Genomic DNA, 17,469 nt, shown 5'->3' on the forward strand with positions numbered 1-17,469 from the left:
CACTTTCACTGGCTGTAAGTAAATGCTCATGTTTGGAATTATCCAACTGTTGGCCTGTACAGAATGACAAACTGTGGGATTTTGATTGGTTATTGGAGACAGATTAGTGAAGCCCTAGAGAGGGAGTTTAGATATGGTGTAGTTCAGGACAAGTAAACTGTAGTGTGGCAGTTAAACCAGAGAATAGGGTTGTATGTGTGAGGGAATGTCAGCCATGTCAGCTGTGTGCCATGGGCAGTGTGCCTTTGAAGCTGTTATGCCATTATGTTGCTAGTGAGGGGCAAAGCCAGATTGCCAATGCTTGTTGGGATGCACGGCACCTTTTCAAAGATGGCATGGTCACCAGGGATGTGGTCTTTTGGTCGATATGTATGTACATGTGGGGCTACAGTCAGCTGAGAGGGATATCATTTTGGTTGCATACGTAGGTAATGAGGTGAGTTTGATACAAAGAAAGATCTCACTAGGCCTCATGACAAAAGTCCCTGAAAAAAACTGGACACAACTAACACTTAACCAGACCAACTTTTGATTCAATCCTTTGCCTCCTAAGTAGTGATAGTGGCATTCCTATCTGGTTAGTGGAACACAGATTTTCATATTTCCCCAAATGACAATATTGTATGGAAGGTGGAACAGGTTGCATTACCATATAAGAATCAACATTAAAAAAAGTTGGAAACTTTTACCACCATAAGGTTCAGAAGGGAGAGCAGAGTGTTGAAATGTGGTAAGGATAAACTAATTCTTTGCATCATCCATTTCATTTAATGAAAAGCAATACAACTTCAAACTACAAGGAACTGAAGGCATGATCATGAATTTATATGAGTATTTATGTGCATCCAGTATTGATGTCTGGAATCTCTTGTTGCCCATGCATATTTGATTTATTAATCTTGGATGTTTGTGGTAATCACGCTGTCATCATTAAGCATGCACACTGGCAGATTCAAGTGGTATTGTGATGTCAGTGAGAGTGCAGGATATGTGATTGGGGACATGGGCTCTGTGTTTTTTTTATGGTGCTTTATGATTACTGTGTTTTTTAAGGACAGATAAGTTTCTTATTGTACTTTTAATTCAAAAACGAACAACTGTTTGCAATATCAAATCTAGTAGCACAACATTGAATTATCAGCAGTACCATGTTTATTTGATGAGGAGATAGGACTGAAAGTAGAAGAGCCCACAAAATCTGTTTTCGGCCATGGTTCTGTCTCAGGGCAATATACAGAGAGACGGGTTCTGGACTGGGGTAGTGGCACATGGTTTGGGGTAGGGTTGAATGGCAGGTATCTATCAGACAATTAGACCACTTGGAAAGGCTATTAAAGTCCTCTTTTTCAATCTGCATTTGGGTCATCCACAAACATGGCCTTCTGGTAGCAGAATCATTTAACTGTTACAGAGCACATGTATCCTATTATGCGGACTGGTTCGCTGAGCATTTTAGCTTAGCACTAATCTCCTACCTTTTCTCTATAATTTTGCATGTTTTTTTCCATTTAAATAATTATTCACTACCCTCTAGAATTCCTCAATTAAATCTGCCTCTACCACACTTCCAGATCTTAACTACTCACTGTGTGAAAATGCTTTCTCTTATCCTGTACTTGCTTTTTTTTTACAAAACACTTTAAAACCATGTCCACTGGATCTTGATCCATTTGTGAGTGGAAACACTTTCTCTCTATCCACTCTGTCCACACCCCTCATAATTTTGAAAGCTTCTATCAAATCTCCCCTTATCCTTTCCTTGTCTAAGGAAAACAGTCAAACGGCTGCAGTCTTTCTTTAGAAATGAAGTGCCTCATCTCTGGAACAATTCTTGTGTCTCCAATGCATTTGCATCCTTCCTAGAGTGTGGCACCTAGGAGTTTACATAATACTCCAGCTGAAGTCTAACCAGTGTCAATCCTAAAATTCGTTATAACCTCCCCACTGTTGTCCTCTGTTCCTACCAATTATGAAGTTTAGAATACTGTAAACTTTATAAAATAGCTGAACCTGTCCTGTCATCTTTAATAACTTATGCATTTGGAACCCAGTTCCCTCTGTTCCCGCAGACCTTTTAGAATGGCACTCTTCATTTTATATTGTCCGTCTATGTCCTTTGTACCAAAGCATATAAAGCTTAAGCTTCTTTGCATTGAATTGTCTGCCGTCTATCCACCCAGCCAATCAACATTTCAATGTCCTTTTGAAATTCTACAATGTCCTCCTCAGAGTTTCCAATTCTCCCAAGTTTTGTATTTTGTGCAAACTTTGAACCTATCCCTGCACATCAAGATTTAGCTCATTTACATATATCAGGAAAAGCAAGGTTGCAATACCAACTCTTGCAGAACTCCACTATAAACCTTCTTCCAGTCTAAAAAATACACATTAACTATTATACTGTTTCATACTTCAAAATCAATTTTATATCTACATTATTACATAGTCTGTTTTATTCCATGACCTATAACTTTCTTCACTTTCACTTTCTTCCTCTGTTGTGTGGCATTGTATTGAAATGAAGTCTATGTACTGTACATCACAGAAACAGCCTTCCTCTCATCACCCTCTCAGTTGCCTGCTCAAAAAACTCCAGCAGGTTAATTATACATTAGTGTAATTATTCCCTTAACAAATCTGTGCTGACACTTACAAATTAATCCATATTTTTCGAGTCATAGAGCCATATAGCATGGAAACACACCCTCCAGTCCAACCAGCCCATGCCGACCATAATCTTAAACTAAACTAGTCCCACCTCCCTATGCTTGGCCCATATCCCTCCAAGCATTTCTTATTCATGTACTCATTTAAATGTCTTTTAAATGTTGCAACTGTCTTGCATCCACCACTTGCTCTGGAAGTTCATTCTTTGGCTATAAAAGAATCAAAAATGAATTAAAATAGAAATCTTATACTGCTGAAATGTAATTATAAGAAATTGAGAAATAAGTCTGCAATCTCAGGTGCAGCTCAAGATCCGTGCTACTCCCGATCCACTCTTTTTCTTTGTGACTATTTTTCTGCAGCTCAGTGTTAAATACCATTGATGATAATCCTATGAAGATGTTTGGTGTGTTTTATTATATTCATTCTGTTATAGACATACAAGGTGTTGTTATTGAAGGCTTGTTTGTGTGAATCTTACCATCAAACGTGTCTCACCATAAATGCAGAAAATACCAAAAACACATAGCTAGTCTTCAGCATCTGTGAAGAGAACAGACGCGTTAACTGGTCCACATAATAGGATCCTTGAGCTCTGTAACAGTTATATGATTCTGCTACCAGAAGACCATGTTTGTGGGTGACCCAAATGCAGATTGGAAAAGAGGGACTTTAATAGCCTTTCCAAGTAATTTAATTGTCTGGTGGGTACCTACTTAAGGCATTCTGATGAAAGATCTGAATTCTGAAGTGTTAACTTGTACTGAATTAGAATGTTGACATTTTCTGCTTTTCTTTCGTATTTATAGCCACCTGTGATTTTTCTTGTTGCTTTTTGTTTAGCCTGTTTATCTTTGCTGTCGACATTTACACTGGATAAACATCTGAGTGAAACCTACCTATAACTCAAATCCTAATATAATTTAGAGAGAGGAGAGACATAATTGGGAATAGATATCGAAGAATGAAAATATGCTTGTTATCATTAGAGACACTGAATTTTCAAATAGAAATATGAAATTACAAATGGATGTATTTCAATTTGACCATAAAAATGGATGGTCTTGTTGTGAAAAACTTCAGTGCTTCTCTTAATAGCTTGAGATGCAATATTTATATCCTTCCTTGTTTGGAGTGATCTCAAGTGCCTCTTAATGGTGCTGTCCAAGCTTCCTATTGTGATCATTGCCATGATCTCTGACTAACTAGCTTGTCTTGAATCTTACTCATATCAAGATGCAGTGACATAATCTGGAGCAATTTATCAATTCCATAGTGATTGATATGACTTCAATTGACGTGGCTCAAACCAGAAATGCCCACAGTTATTTCTATTCCTCTTCCACTTCCTAAGGTAAAAAATGAGGTTTTAGAAGAACTAGCAGCATTAGAATTATTGCATTGATATTCATGAGTGATCCGTGACCTCCATGCTCTAATGAGAGTGAAATAGCATCAGATATAAAAGCATACAATCTCTTGAGTTTCATCCATTTAGTGAGATTAATTTTTGCCTCCACTCCAACCAAGAAAAAAATGAAAATAAATTGCATTTGTATCACTTCTTTTGTATTTGCACAATGTTTTAAAATGTGTAAAGGCTGGTAGCTTACTCTTGAAGTGTAATCACGAGGAATAGAAAGTGATTATGGCTAGTTTTCAGCCACAAAATCAGTGGCACATAAATGCCTTGAGCCCATGCTAGGAAGCCTGAGGTAATTTCTCTTGTGGTCCTGAAGGCAGTGGTGTTGATTCAGCATTCTACCCTAAGAACACTTAGTTTGCACTAATAAAGTCTTCCAGTGGATCTTCAAGTTACAATCAGGTCAGCTTTGATGAAGGAGGTTTACAAAGAAAGACAGCGGCGGTTAAGTCCCCCGTCCTTTCTGTCCTGTGTCAGTCTTTCTGACTGTTAGTTTAAACCTAATAGTTTTTACACACCCAATAACTGGGTCATGCAGCCTATCTGTAAGCTCTGGAGACTGTGTGCCTCCAGAAAAAAAGGTTTGTCCTTGACCAATCACTGGCTATCCTTTGCTGCAAAAAAATGGTATTTTAAAAAGTCCAATATATGCAGCCAATTATAAATGAATAAATCTCTTCATGACAATAACCTTACCAAATACAGTTTGAAACTTGAAAATTATCTGGGATACATTTTACTAAATGACAAGTACAATAATGCTGAATCATTGATGATTGTGGAATCATATTTTCAAGAAAAAAGTATTCTTTATAAATCTTGCAGCAGATTTACTGATTTGGCAATCAGTTATTCACAACTCTTCAAGCATGTATGTTCTGATCCCATGTGATTTTGTTCAGTCCACTGTATTTATGAGCTGTTGACAAAAGACAAACATTTGTTGCCCAACCCTAATTACTTTTGAGCAGAATGACCTACTAGGCTCGTTCAGAGAGCAGTTAAGAGTAAACAACTGCTGTATGTCTCAAGTCACATATAGGATGGCAGATTCACCTCCCCATCACAAAAGATGGACTTTTGTGACAATCAACAGTAATTTCATAAAACAAAGAACTTCAGTTGCTGAAGACCTGAAACAAAAACAGTAATTGCTGCAGAAACTCAGCAGGACTGACAGCATTTGTGGAGAGAAAACAGAGTTAGCATTTCAAGTCCAGTAACACTTCTTCAGAACTGGTAGTGGCTAGGAAAAGGTGTATACAGTAATTTCATATTTACTGTCATTTAAAATAGCTTTCAGCTCCAAATCTAATTAATTGAAATTAAATACCTACAGCTGCTCTGATGAAATTTAAACTAATACTCCCACTGAGCATTAGCCTTGGCCTCTGGATTACCACCTCAGTGACATTACTAATACACTGTTTGCTACCACCTTACTTCAGAGTAAGTGGCTGTGTGTAGGAATAAATGTGTAGATAGCAATTAGGGAACAAAAAACCTGACTGAAGTAGGATTGCTTGAGAACATGCAAATAATGTGCTAAGTATCAGACCAGACCAAAAATATCAGTAGTTGCTGTTGATGCGTGCAAGGTAATTTGTTTTACACAATATCCAATTGTATTTATTTTGTTACAAGAAATCTTTGAAAATTTCCCTCTATTTTGGTTAGTTTCTTATCTGGGCTGAAAACTATCGAAGTAGATGTATAGGGTTCTCACACTGACATTAACACAGATGAACTGCCCACAATTCTTCCATCAGCATTGATGAAAATTCATGACCATAGTGTCTATGACTTCCTAATTGATGGGGATAACAGTGGAGGTTCCTGTTCACAGTGCAAAATTTAAGGATTAATCTCAACTGGATAGTCACTGTTGTTACTGAAGACAAGACAAGGTGGGGGCACAGCTTTGGACCTCTAAGGAGTAAAACGTAATATGGATGTCTCTGTAACAAAAGTGTATCATATCATTGTAACTTGTACCTAGTCTATGTCATACAATAAATGACAAGACAAGGGTGTCTTTCTGTTAGACTACCGAGTGGTTTCCCTGTTCCACACTAGAGCAAACTCTATAGATTCCTCCTGGGAAAGAGGAAGATGGCAGCAAATCTACTGGATAGATCTTATACCATGATGCACCAATGCACATGACTTGAGTATGTACATTCATCTTAAAACATGGTGGCAAGCGGTGCAGACTCCCTTTTGTTGCAGCATACAAAACACTGGATATTGTGGAGACCAGAAGATTCTTCAGACAAAGTTTTAAGAAAACTGCTTCAACAGGCATTTCAGACTGGGTTGGAGGCATGCAGCAATGAGTGTGAGTTAGAAGCTCCATGGAACTATAACTCTAGACAAAAGACTAGACAGCATAGGTTTCGGGTGAGAGGGGAAAGATATAAAAAGCACCTAAGGGACAGCTTTTTCACTCAGAGGGTGGTGCATTTACGGAATGAGCTGCCAGATGAAGTGGTGGAGGCTAGTACAATTACAACAGTTAAAAGGCATCTGGATGGGTATATGAATAGGAAGAGTTTAAAGGGATATGGGTCAAATACTGGCAAATGGAACTAGATTAATTTAGAATGTCTGGTCGGCTTGGACAGGTTGAACTAAAGGGTCTGTTTCTGTGATGTACACCTCTATGACTCTAATTGCTTCCAAACTAGATGCTAAATCTGAAGTTGAACATGTAAGTACACTTTATATAGCTTAGCAAGGTGTAAATTTAAGCAACAGATACTTTTGAGGAAACATTGAAAGCCTTCGACAGTTGCTTTAATCTCAGGCATGGTGGCTCAGAGGGCAGCACGATGGCTCACTGGTTAGCACTGCTGCGTCACAATGCCAGGGACCTGGTTTCGATTCCAACCTCAGGCGACTCTGTATGGACTTTGCACATTCTCTTCGTGTCTCTGTGGGTTTCCTCCGGGTGCTCTGGTTGCCTCCCACAATCCAAAGATGTGCGGGTTAAGTGATGGCCATGCTAAATTGCCCATAGTGTTCAGGGACGTATTAGTTAGGGGTAAATATAGAGTTAATAGGATAGGAGAATGGGTTTGGGTGGGATACTGCTCAGAAAGTTTGTGTGGATTTATTGGGCTGAAGGGCCTGTTCCCACACTGTAGGAATTCTATGAATAATCTCAGAATAAACAAAATCCTTGAAAGAGCAAGATCTAACAGAGTTCAGATCTAGGGACATTAATAGATAATTTCATTAATGATCTCTATATATTAGTGGATAAATAGAGCTTTAAAGCCACTATTCATAAGAGACAGAATTGTTGTTGGATCTGCAAATGAATCTTTGCCAGATTTATTACAATTAAGAGGAGATGCAACTCTAGAGAAAATTATCCAGGCGGTGTGTGAAGCAGATGTCTGGAAGCAATCCTAAGAGAGTGGATCAATCTTATCACAGGAGATCTGCAGAATCCATTGAGGTCTTAAGGTACAAAGACCCTAAAGGAACACTTGAGAAGCCAGTACAGGAAGGACAGACATCAGATACTGACAGTCATTGTCATCTCAGAGACACAAGCAGGAAAATAATATCTTACTAGGTCTTGTTCAAATGATAGGACAAAAATGGGACAGTAACAGAACAACAGGAATATAAATAACTATTCACACAAAGATATTAACAATGTAAAGCAGCCTACAAAAGCCAAAGGTATTCTTAGGGGAAACAGGTGAACAAGGCACGGTGGCACAGTGGTTAGCACTGCTGCCTCACAGCGCCAGAGACCCGGGTTCAATTCCCGCCTCAGGCGACTGACTGTGTGGAGTTTGCACATTCTCCCCGTGTCTGCGTGGGTTTCCTCCGGGTGCTCCGGTTTCCTCCCACACTCCAAAAATGTGCAGGTCAGGTGAATTGGCCACGCTAAATTGCCTGTAGTGTTAGGTGCAGGGGAAAATGTAGGGGAATGGGTCTGGGTGGGTGCGCTTCGGCGGGTCGGTGTGGACTTGTTGGGCCGAAGGGCCTGTTTCCACACTGTAAGTAATCTAATCTAACCTATCCTATTGACAAGAAGATATTTATGTCTGTGGACATCTGACTAATTTTAAGCTTGATACACGGAGAGATATTGACAGTTCACTAAAGTGTGTTTCAGCTGATTTGCAGCTAGTTCTGAATTTGAACATCAGTGTCAAGATTAGAGTGATGCTGGAAAACCATAGCAGGTCAGACAGCATCAAAGGAGCAGGAAAATTGACGTTTCAGGCAAAAGTCCTTCAAGGGTGCCAGCTGACCTGCTGTGCTTTTCCAGCACCACACTAATCTTGACTCTAATCTCCAGCATTTGCAGTACCCACTTTTGCCTGGATTTGAACATGTCATCAGCTTGCCCCACAATCAAATGGCGAGGTAATGAGGTCCAGACAGTCAAGTCACATTTGAAGAAAAATGTTGACATTAATATACCATTGCTAAATTATCCGTCCATCCCACTACAGTGTGGTTTACCAAAGAAATTGACCACTCAGTTACACCCCTGAGACTGTCAAAATACACATGGACTATGAAAATATACATCAGAAGGAGCTGCTGTACCATGAGCAGGAGGCTACATGCTTTAATAGACATCACTTTGCAGGAGACAATAGAGACATTTGGACCATGGCAGCAGGTATGGGTAAGGTCCTTTAATAGGAACAATGCTGTCATTCAAGTGGCTGCATAGTTACCAGTTCACACAGCTGTAGGAGTTGTACAAAGTAACAACAGAAAACCCATTAAATTGTAGATCAATCATCAAGCTACTTGTCTGCTCACAGTTCTAGCTATCAAGTGTTCAATTCTGGTCTCCCTGCTATAGGAAAATTTTTATCAACATGAAAGGGTGCAGAAAATATTTACAACGATGTTGCCAAAGTTGGAGGATTTGAGCTATAAACAGAGGCTGAATAGGCTGGGGCTATTTTCCCTGGAGCATTGAAGGCTGAGAGGTTATCTTATAGAGGTTTATAAAATCATGGGGGGCATGGATAGGGTGAATACTCAAAGTCTTTTCCCCAGGGTTAGGGAGACCAAAAGTAGAGGTTTCAGGTGAGAGGGGAAAGATTTAAAACAGATCTTAGGAATAACTTTTTCACGCAGATGGTGATGCATGTATGGATTGGACTGATGGAGGAAGTGGTGGAGGCCCGTACAATTACAACATTTAAAAGGCATCTGGATATGTACATAAATAGGAAGGGTTTAGAGGGATATGGGCCAAATGCTGACAAATGGGACTGAATTAATTTAGGATTTCTGTTTGGCATGGGCAAGTTAAGCTGAAGGATCTGTTCCAATGCTGTATATCTCTGTGATTCTAAGTTCTAGCGTTGAAACTGGTACATCTAGATCAGAGGTAGTAATACTGTCTGCAGTGGTGTAAAAACATCTAAATTACATCTAAAGGGTAAAATTCTAAGTGGGGGAACAGGGATAGAGGGACCGAGTGCATCCATGCCTAAATCAATGAAGGTTACACGACAAACTGAGGCCATAGTTAATAAAGCATAGAGCATTGCAAACTTTGCCTGTAGGAGCATGGCATACCAAAGCAAAAAAATGTTATGTTAAATAAAAACAGAGAGTGATGGAAATACTCAGCAGTTCTGGAAGCATTTGTGGAGAGAGAATCTGAGTTAACCTTTCCAGTGGAAAATTATTTCAGAAGAGTCATATTTGACTTGAAATGTCAATGAGCATATCTTAATAATTAGTGACTGAAGCAAAACCAAACTGAAGGAGATAATGAAGTGATCACCCTGGGAGTGAAATTAAAGTTTGGCATGTTTGCCTTTATTGTGCAAGCTGCCCAATATTCAGCCACATTGACTTCAGTGGAACTATTTATAGTGTAGGGGTACAAATGGCATCAGCTGCAATTCAGTCATTCTGCATGCCTACTGCATAACCCCATTGGATTGGTTTGGGGTTATTTATACAGAAATGTTAGTATCTTCTGCTTTGTAGTGATGCTAAAGTTAGAGCAGATTTGAGACTGCTGACTAACCTGACACTTCTGAGAAACTTGTTTTGGGCTGCAGAATGTAAACATAGCGATTGCAAGTAAAGTGATACCAGTCAGTCAATGATTGGAATTTGAGAACTTATGTTTTACTAATTATCGCGATCTATAAACAAACTATTTTGTGAAAATTTGCACAACATGTGGGGTAACACTTACGGTGATAAATAAATATATCTATTGTTAATGGTATGATATCCCATTGTGAAAAATCCAGATAAAGACCAGTAATATTTCCCTGTAGTATTTCCAATATTACATCTTCATAAACTGGAGATTATGAAAGCCCCATTGCAAATTAAAGTTAAAATTATTTCATTGTTTTTCTACAACATATCATAGTTTTAAATGAAAAGCCCAACATGGTATTAACTCATTAATATCATAATTGCCATGAATCTATTTAATAGCTGTAGAAAATACTGTATGCCAGTGTGAAACCACAGTTATTGCCATTTTGGATGAGCTTGTCCTCATTTTGACAATTACCACATGCCTCTCTCGATACAGCTGTCTGATCTGATGTAAATATGTGCCTTTTCCTGTCATGCTGCATTTGTATTGCTGCTTCTGCCATATTCAAATGCCAATAAATGTCTTACTATTTTTTAAATTAGTTTTCCACATTATTTTGCAAAATGAATACCTCACTTTCAAAAAGCCATTCATTTATTCTCCAGTTAGAAATAATGCTCCTGTCAGAAAGGCATGATGGCTTTACAATTTAATTACTATTTAAAATGAACTAATTTTATGAGCATAAAATGTAATTGCTGGAGGAGGAAATCCTATTGCAAAGTAATGATGCAGGAAACACTACCTCATGTCCTCAGGATAAAGGAGGAATCAATGAGCTATTCTGGTCATCTGCATAGTTTCAATGGGAGATAATAATACCAAGATAATAAAAGTGCCTTCATAATACATTTGACTATTTTATCAGAAAATATCTTGCATCAGTCGTCCATGCAACAGTTTTTGAATCTATTGGATATCATATAACCATGCAATGACTAGCCAAATTTCTCTCTTTCTCAAATAATAAATGTTTAGTCATCTGTATATTTCACTTGGGATGCATTGCATTTTTGTTATTTACTATTCAGAATATTCAAAACTTTTCTCCTTCCATTTCACTTTCCTCCTCAATCCCCAAAACTTTTGAGAAGTATGCATCACAAATGTTCTTCAATCATATCACGAGAGCTAGTGGTATTAAAGAAAAAAAAGTCTCAAAAAATTAAGTTAAAATAGACATTTTAAACAATAAATCAGTCTTTCTCAAAAATCCTTCCTCTAGTACATGGTTTCACAGTGTTAGAGTCAGACCTTAGTTGGAGGCACAAGCTGGGAGGTAGCATTGGCAGTAATAGAATGCTGACTGAGTTATGAGAGTTGTGCTCCCACTCCAACAGATGTTTGCGTTCAGGGCCCCACAACTCACTACTCCTCCACCAATTTTGCCTCCCTCTTCATCTCGTCCTATGGGTCTCTGTCCCACTCTCCTCACTCTCACAGGAAGTTGACAACAATTTTCAAGCCTTGAAGTAGAGTCACAGTGGGAAAATGTTAGGTAAACACTGTTCTTGTAATTTCTTTCCTCTTTAATTAACAGCACCAAAATTCCACAGGTGTTTGATCGGCAGTTACTCACTACTTCATTACTGTTCACCCAACCAGCGAGATAGTAGGTGGGGACTGCAACCAGTGGCTGATAGACACCCTTTGTCTTCACCTGCCAACCAAACTGAACTTCACCTCTTTAAAGTTTGCAATGAGTTTCAAATGAAAATTGAAAAGTTGATAATAAATTCAAAATCGAATTCGCAGCCAGGAACATTAATATTATTGCAAATGCCTTTGAGTCTACTTGTGAGTATGGTGAGGTTTATATTTGTGTTTCAATTTTAGTTGTTTTGTAGGTTTATGTCTTATGTATTCCTGGAGTGTTTCAAATAAAGCATGCACATGAAAGCAAATTCAGAAACACTTTGGTGAAATATCTTTGAGTCATATGGTAAAGAAAGGATTTTTAAAAAATGACGATGGTATCAGATAGGGGATTGATTTTTAATCGGTAACTAGTTTAGATCATAGCATTTTTAACTGATCAAAATGGAGAACGGGGTAATTTTCTGAAGATATTGAATTTAATGTTGATTGCTAGAGGTTGTAAAGTGCCTAAGCAGAAAATGAAATATTATTCCTGCAGCTTCAGTTGAAGGAATGTCCTCAATGGAAAGGTTAGGATGAGAGGAAGGTGGTTTATTGAAGTGGCAAGCAACTGGAAGGTGAGAGTTATTCTTACAGACAGTAGAGGTGTTCCACAAACATACACTGTTCAAACTGATTAACTTCAAAGATCACAACAATTTGCACTTAAATGTCAACTTTAACCTAATAAAATATCTAATCATTTTTCATGGAAACAAAGTATAAAAGAGAGAAAGAAGAGAAAAGTCAGAAGATTTTGTTAAAAAGGTGAATTTTAAAAGGCAACAAGTTTTGAGGTTAATCCTTCAGTTAAAACAGTAACATTTATTCTTTGCTTGCAGGGAAATTTCAGTTTTCTGATGTGTTACTTCATTTTTTTTACTGATCCAGGATCTAGATACTTTAGAAATGGAGTTAAAAATCACACAACACCAGGTTATAGTCCAACAGGTTTAATTGGAAGCACAATAGCTTTCGGAGCAACGCTCCTTCATCAGGTGATAGTGGAGGGCTCGATCGTAACACAGAATTTATAGCAAAAATTTACAGTGTGATGTAACTGAAATTATACATTGAAAAATTGATTGTATGTTAAGCCTTTCATCTGTTAGAATACAGTGATAGTTTCACTTCTGTCATATGTAAATTACAAAACCTTTTTTTTAAAAATTGCATTCTTGGGTTAGCTGTTAACAATGGTGATAGCTAGACAATATGTTGAAGGTGTTGGCCCCCTGTGTTCTCTGTCTATGCCATGATGTTTAGATTGATTCTAATCTAAAAAGTGAGATAACAGAGTTTTACATAAATTCATGCAGTTTTTGAGCAAAGTACAATGTAACTCTGCAAGTACAAATTCACCCCACAAAATATATGTGTGCATGTGGGTCTTTGTCTGTGTGAGTGTGTGTCTGTCTGGTGTGGGGGTCGTGAGTGTGAGAAGGTGTGTGTGTGTAGTGAGTGCAGAGTGTCTTAAGTCTGTGAGGGGGTGCATGTTTGAGTGTGGGAGTGTGTGTGTCTATAAAGGTGTGTGTGGGTGTATGTGTGCACGTCTGTGTGTACCTGTGTCCGTGTGTATATGAGAGTGTGTGTGTGTGTAGGAATATCTGTGTGTGTGTGTGTAGTGCAATGGTGATCACCTGTAATGTGACATGAACCCAAGGTCCCGGTTGAGGCCCTCCCTATGGGTACCGAACTTAGCTATCAGCCTCTGCTCGGCCACTTTTCTCTGCTGCCTGTCCTGAAGTCCACCTTGGAGGATGGTCACCCAAAGGTCCGAGGCTGAATGTCCTGGACCACTGAAGTGTTCCCCAACTGGGAGGGAACCCTCCTGTCTGTTGATTGTTGTGCAGTGCCCATTCATCCGTTATCTTAGCCTTTGCTCAGTTTCCCCGAGAAATGGAGAACTGCATGGTTTTTGAAATATGTCCATTCACAATTTTATAAGATATTTTCATTGTTCAATTTGTTGAATTCTTCATAATGGGTTCTAGAAATTCACTTAATCCTGCAATAAAACCCGATCAAAGATGAATAGTGTCAGAAAGATTTTGCACCACTTTCAGTGCCCAGCTCTGGTCGTCATAGTTTATAAGTAAAGAGTCTTTCTTATAATTCTGAGACTAGTTTTGAACATGTGAATAGCTTTTTACTGATTTCTTGCCTTTTTATTATTCTGTCAGAGCAAAGAAAAAGAACAAACCTCTAAATCTGAAGATTCACAATAGTGTTGGTAGCTGTGAGAACATCCCTGCTCAGCGCTCCCCTCTACTCTCTGAACGGTCTTTGCGGTCCTTCTTTGTGGGATACCCATCTTTTCTTCCTTCTACTCCTCCCGTTCACACTGAAGCCAATTTCTCATCAAGTAAGTAATCAGATTGGTCAGTTGGTCATTGGATGAACAAAGATACATTAGGGTCAAAATTCTGCCGCTTCCTCTTGATGTAATATTGACATTGATTTTTAATTTTTGAAGCCATTTTATCTTTAATCCCATTGCCCTTTAATATTATATAAAAACTGAAAGAACTGCAGATGCTGCAAATCAGAAACTAAAACAGAAATTGCAGGAAAAGCTCAGGCAGTCTGGCAGCATCTGTGAAGAGAAATCAGAGTTAATGTTTTGGGTCCGGTGACCCTTCCTTGGAACTGATTTCTCTTCACAGATGCTGCCAAACTTGCTGAGCTTTTCCAGCAATTTCTGTTTTTGTTACCTCCTAATATAATTAATTGTTGTACTTTTAAAAAATTACGTTTGTAGTTTGATAAATTTGTAAAGGATGTTGATTTGATTTGATTTATTATTGTCACATACACCCACATACAGTGAAAAGTTTTGTTTTGCATGCAGTACAGGCACATCATACCATACAAAGTGCATTAGGGTAATAGAACAGAGTGAAGAATACAATGTTACGGCTGCAGAGAAAGTGCACAAAGAGCAAGAACAACATTAAGTTTAAAATTTGAGAGGTTCATTCAGAAGTCTAATAACAGTGAAGAAGCTGTTCTTGAGTCTGTTCGCACCTATGTTTAAGGAGTCATTGTTGGTTCAGTAATGGACTGTTTGGAAGATTATCAATATTGGTTAAAGCTATAACAGGTTTTCAGTGGTGAGATATTTGAATCTGTGACATTATGTCACTTACTTTAGGCTAAGCATGTCATAAGAATCACAGCAGAGTAACATCCAGTTCAAGATCTGACAAGGAAACTCATTGAATAAGTTTATGACATGTATTTTAGGATAAAGAACAGAGGTTAGTTTTAAGGATATTGAAGGTTTTTGAATGTTGCAGTGCTGATTTTGTAAAGATATTGTCAATAATGGACCAAACTACAATAAAATTCTATCATTTTCTCAGAAGACAAGTTAGTGTTGTTGAAAATATAGTATTTAAAATGGTAGCAGTTAGAATTGTTTAAAGTTTTGGAGTTTCATCCAGTTTAAATCTATGGAGCAGTCAACTCTGGTAATTATGCTGAAAGTCTGTCATGTTTTTGCAGTGACAGGAAATGTTTACAAATGTTTCATTTTGGAATAGACATAATAATCGGACTTATGAGTAAGAATAGAAGCTTTTATTTGGAAAACAGAAAAAAATTAACCCAAAGGGATATTTGCCTCAGTTTTTGATTCATATCGGTATCGAGGGTCATAGTGGATGCCAGTTTCAGTCTGAACTAGTTTGTACTGAAAAGTGGCATAGGACAAAATTGTATTTGTTGTGTTTCTTAAATGAGAGTAATGCTCCATGCCTAGTTATATACGTGGCATGTTCTCTTTCATGGTTCACAATTTCCAAGTTTGCTACAATGGGGCTTCTTTTGTCCCATTTGTAAGATCCAAGGTGAAGCTAAGAGATGGATCCGTGGCACAAAAAATGATTTGCAGTCTAGGAGGACTATAGCTTATACCAATCTATCACTGAACACCTTGTAACGGAGTCAACAAGATTTGATACTGTCCTTCACCCATTTACCTGAAATAAGGAACTCGTGGTGATGACTCAGGTATGTGGCATTGATATTGGGACACTAAAGCATCAAGGTGATTGACATAAGCCAATATATATAGATTCTTTTGCTACACTAATGGCAGGTAATCATTGTATATCCCATAAGGACATCCTGAAATTTGATGTAATAGTGTTTTAATTCTCAGGTTGAATCTAAAATTATATACGAGCATGAAGATTTTTGAATCAATGTGCAATGTTACCTGGATGAGGCACTACTTTCAGAGAGTTCAAAGATCATTTTGGGACCATATCAGAACACTGTTCTAACACATCCAAAATCTTGGGAAATAGTTAACCAGAATATTTTCTTGTGTGAAAATGATATGCTTTCTGTATTGGACTACCAGGAGTTCCACCTTTTGATATTCTCAATAATTTTGATTTGAGGCATGATAAAATTGAGATATGTTTTTGAACGTCAGACCAGAGGAGTAGGAAAATAAAATCTTGAAATCCAGTTACCAAATTGACATTGTTAAAGAAATTAAAATTAACTAATATTATTGCATATGAATTTAATCCAACTAAATTAACAAATGGTAGTATGTATGCATGAAATCCTCACTAATCATTTTATATACACAAAGAATAAATTACTTTGAAGATATGTGTTCAAGCAATCTTCATTTAATACATCAGAATTTCGTAAAATCATAAGTAAAATGTAGAGATTAGATTTAAGAATATTCCTGTCCAAAATTCATCTTGTATTTCGACATATTGGAAATCTGTTCCAGCTGTATCCTTATTTGATGCAGTAGGAGTTTTGCAAATCTGAGCAAATATGAGTCTAAAAGTTGAAGCCTGCTTTGGAGGTGAATGAATTTAATGAAGTGTGAGAAGGGCAACATGTTTTTGACCTTCCTTGTTTTACTGAGACCACTTGTGGTATTACCTGCTCAATGATATTTTTGAGGTTTTGGACTGCTTGGTTAACCTCTGTCCTGCCTAGATATTGCATTAGTGCTGTAATTAGGCTTTATTATATCAAATCTCACTATAATCAATCTTGGAGATCTGTTTCTATTTGAGAAGTGACACAGTGACGTATTAGAACTACCACAACTTTGATTTTGTTTTTTACTTTGGATAGGTAGGCTAAACCAGTCTTTCATTGATGCAGCAGCAGTGTGTCTCTCTAATATTGCTCCTGTGGGGCAGGACATTAGTAACATTGTGATTGGTGTAAGCAACTGCTTTGAATACACACATAACCATACTTACAAATTTTCAATGGACTGGATTCACATGATCGAATTCATTTGACTTGGATTGCTTAAATTCATTGAAAAGATTTTCACCCCAACAGTAAAAGGGCAAGAATTAAACCCATTGCACCATCCAATTTTTAAAACAGCAGCATATCTGTATAAAAGTCTGTTAGCTAATGTACAAGATGCTCCTCTATTCCTCGAGAAAAATTCATTGGATATTTCATGTCAAGTTGTTGGCAAAGACTTCTTTTGGAAGTCTGAGTTAAAGCATTATGACCCTCATTTCATAGATCATAGAATAGAACCCCCACAGTGTGTGAAAACAAGCCTTTTGCCCCATCGAGTCCACACCACCCTTCCGAAGAGCATCCCACCCAGATCCAACCC

The 17,469-nt window shown here is 37.8% G+C and overlaps 1 protein-coding gene across 1 annotated transcript in view; it reads left to right on the plus strand.

Moving 5' to 3' along the window:
• Window positions 1-17,469, plus strand: part of ksr2 (kinase suppressor of ras 2) — a 396,641-nt gene that overhangs the window by 154,052 nt on the left and 225,120 nt on the right. The window contains exon 5 of the mRNA XM_088000110.1: window positions 14,030-14,211. Within this exon, the coding sequence (XP_087856236.1) occupies window positions 14,030-14,211 (182 nt within the window). The remainder of the gene's footprint in view (window positions 1-14,029; window positions 14,212-17,469) is intronic.

The sequence above is a fragment of the Chiloscyllium plagiosum genome, unplaced genomic scaffold (assembly GCF_037043375.1).
Source record: "Chiloscyllium plagiosum isolate Xiang-an unplaced genomic scaffold, Cpla_swu_hap1 HiC_scaffold_24, whole genome shotgun sequence".
In the NCBI taxonomy this organism is placed as follows: Eukaryota; Metazoa; Chordata; class Chondrichthyes; order Orectolobiformes; family Hemiscylliidae; genus Chiloscyllium; species Chiloscyllium plagiosum.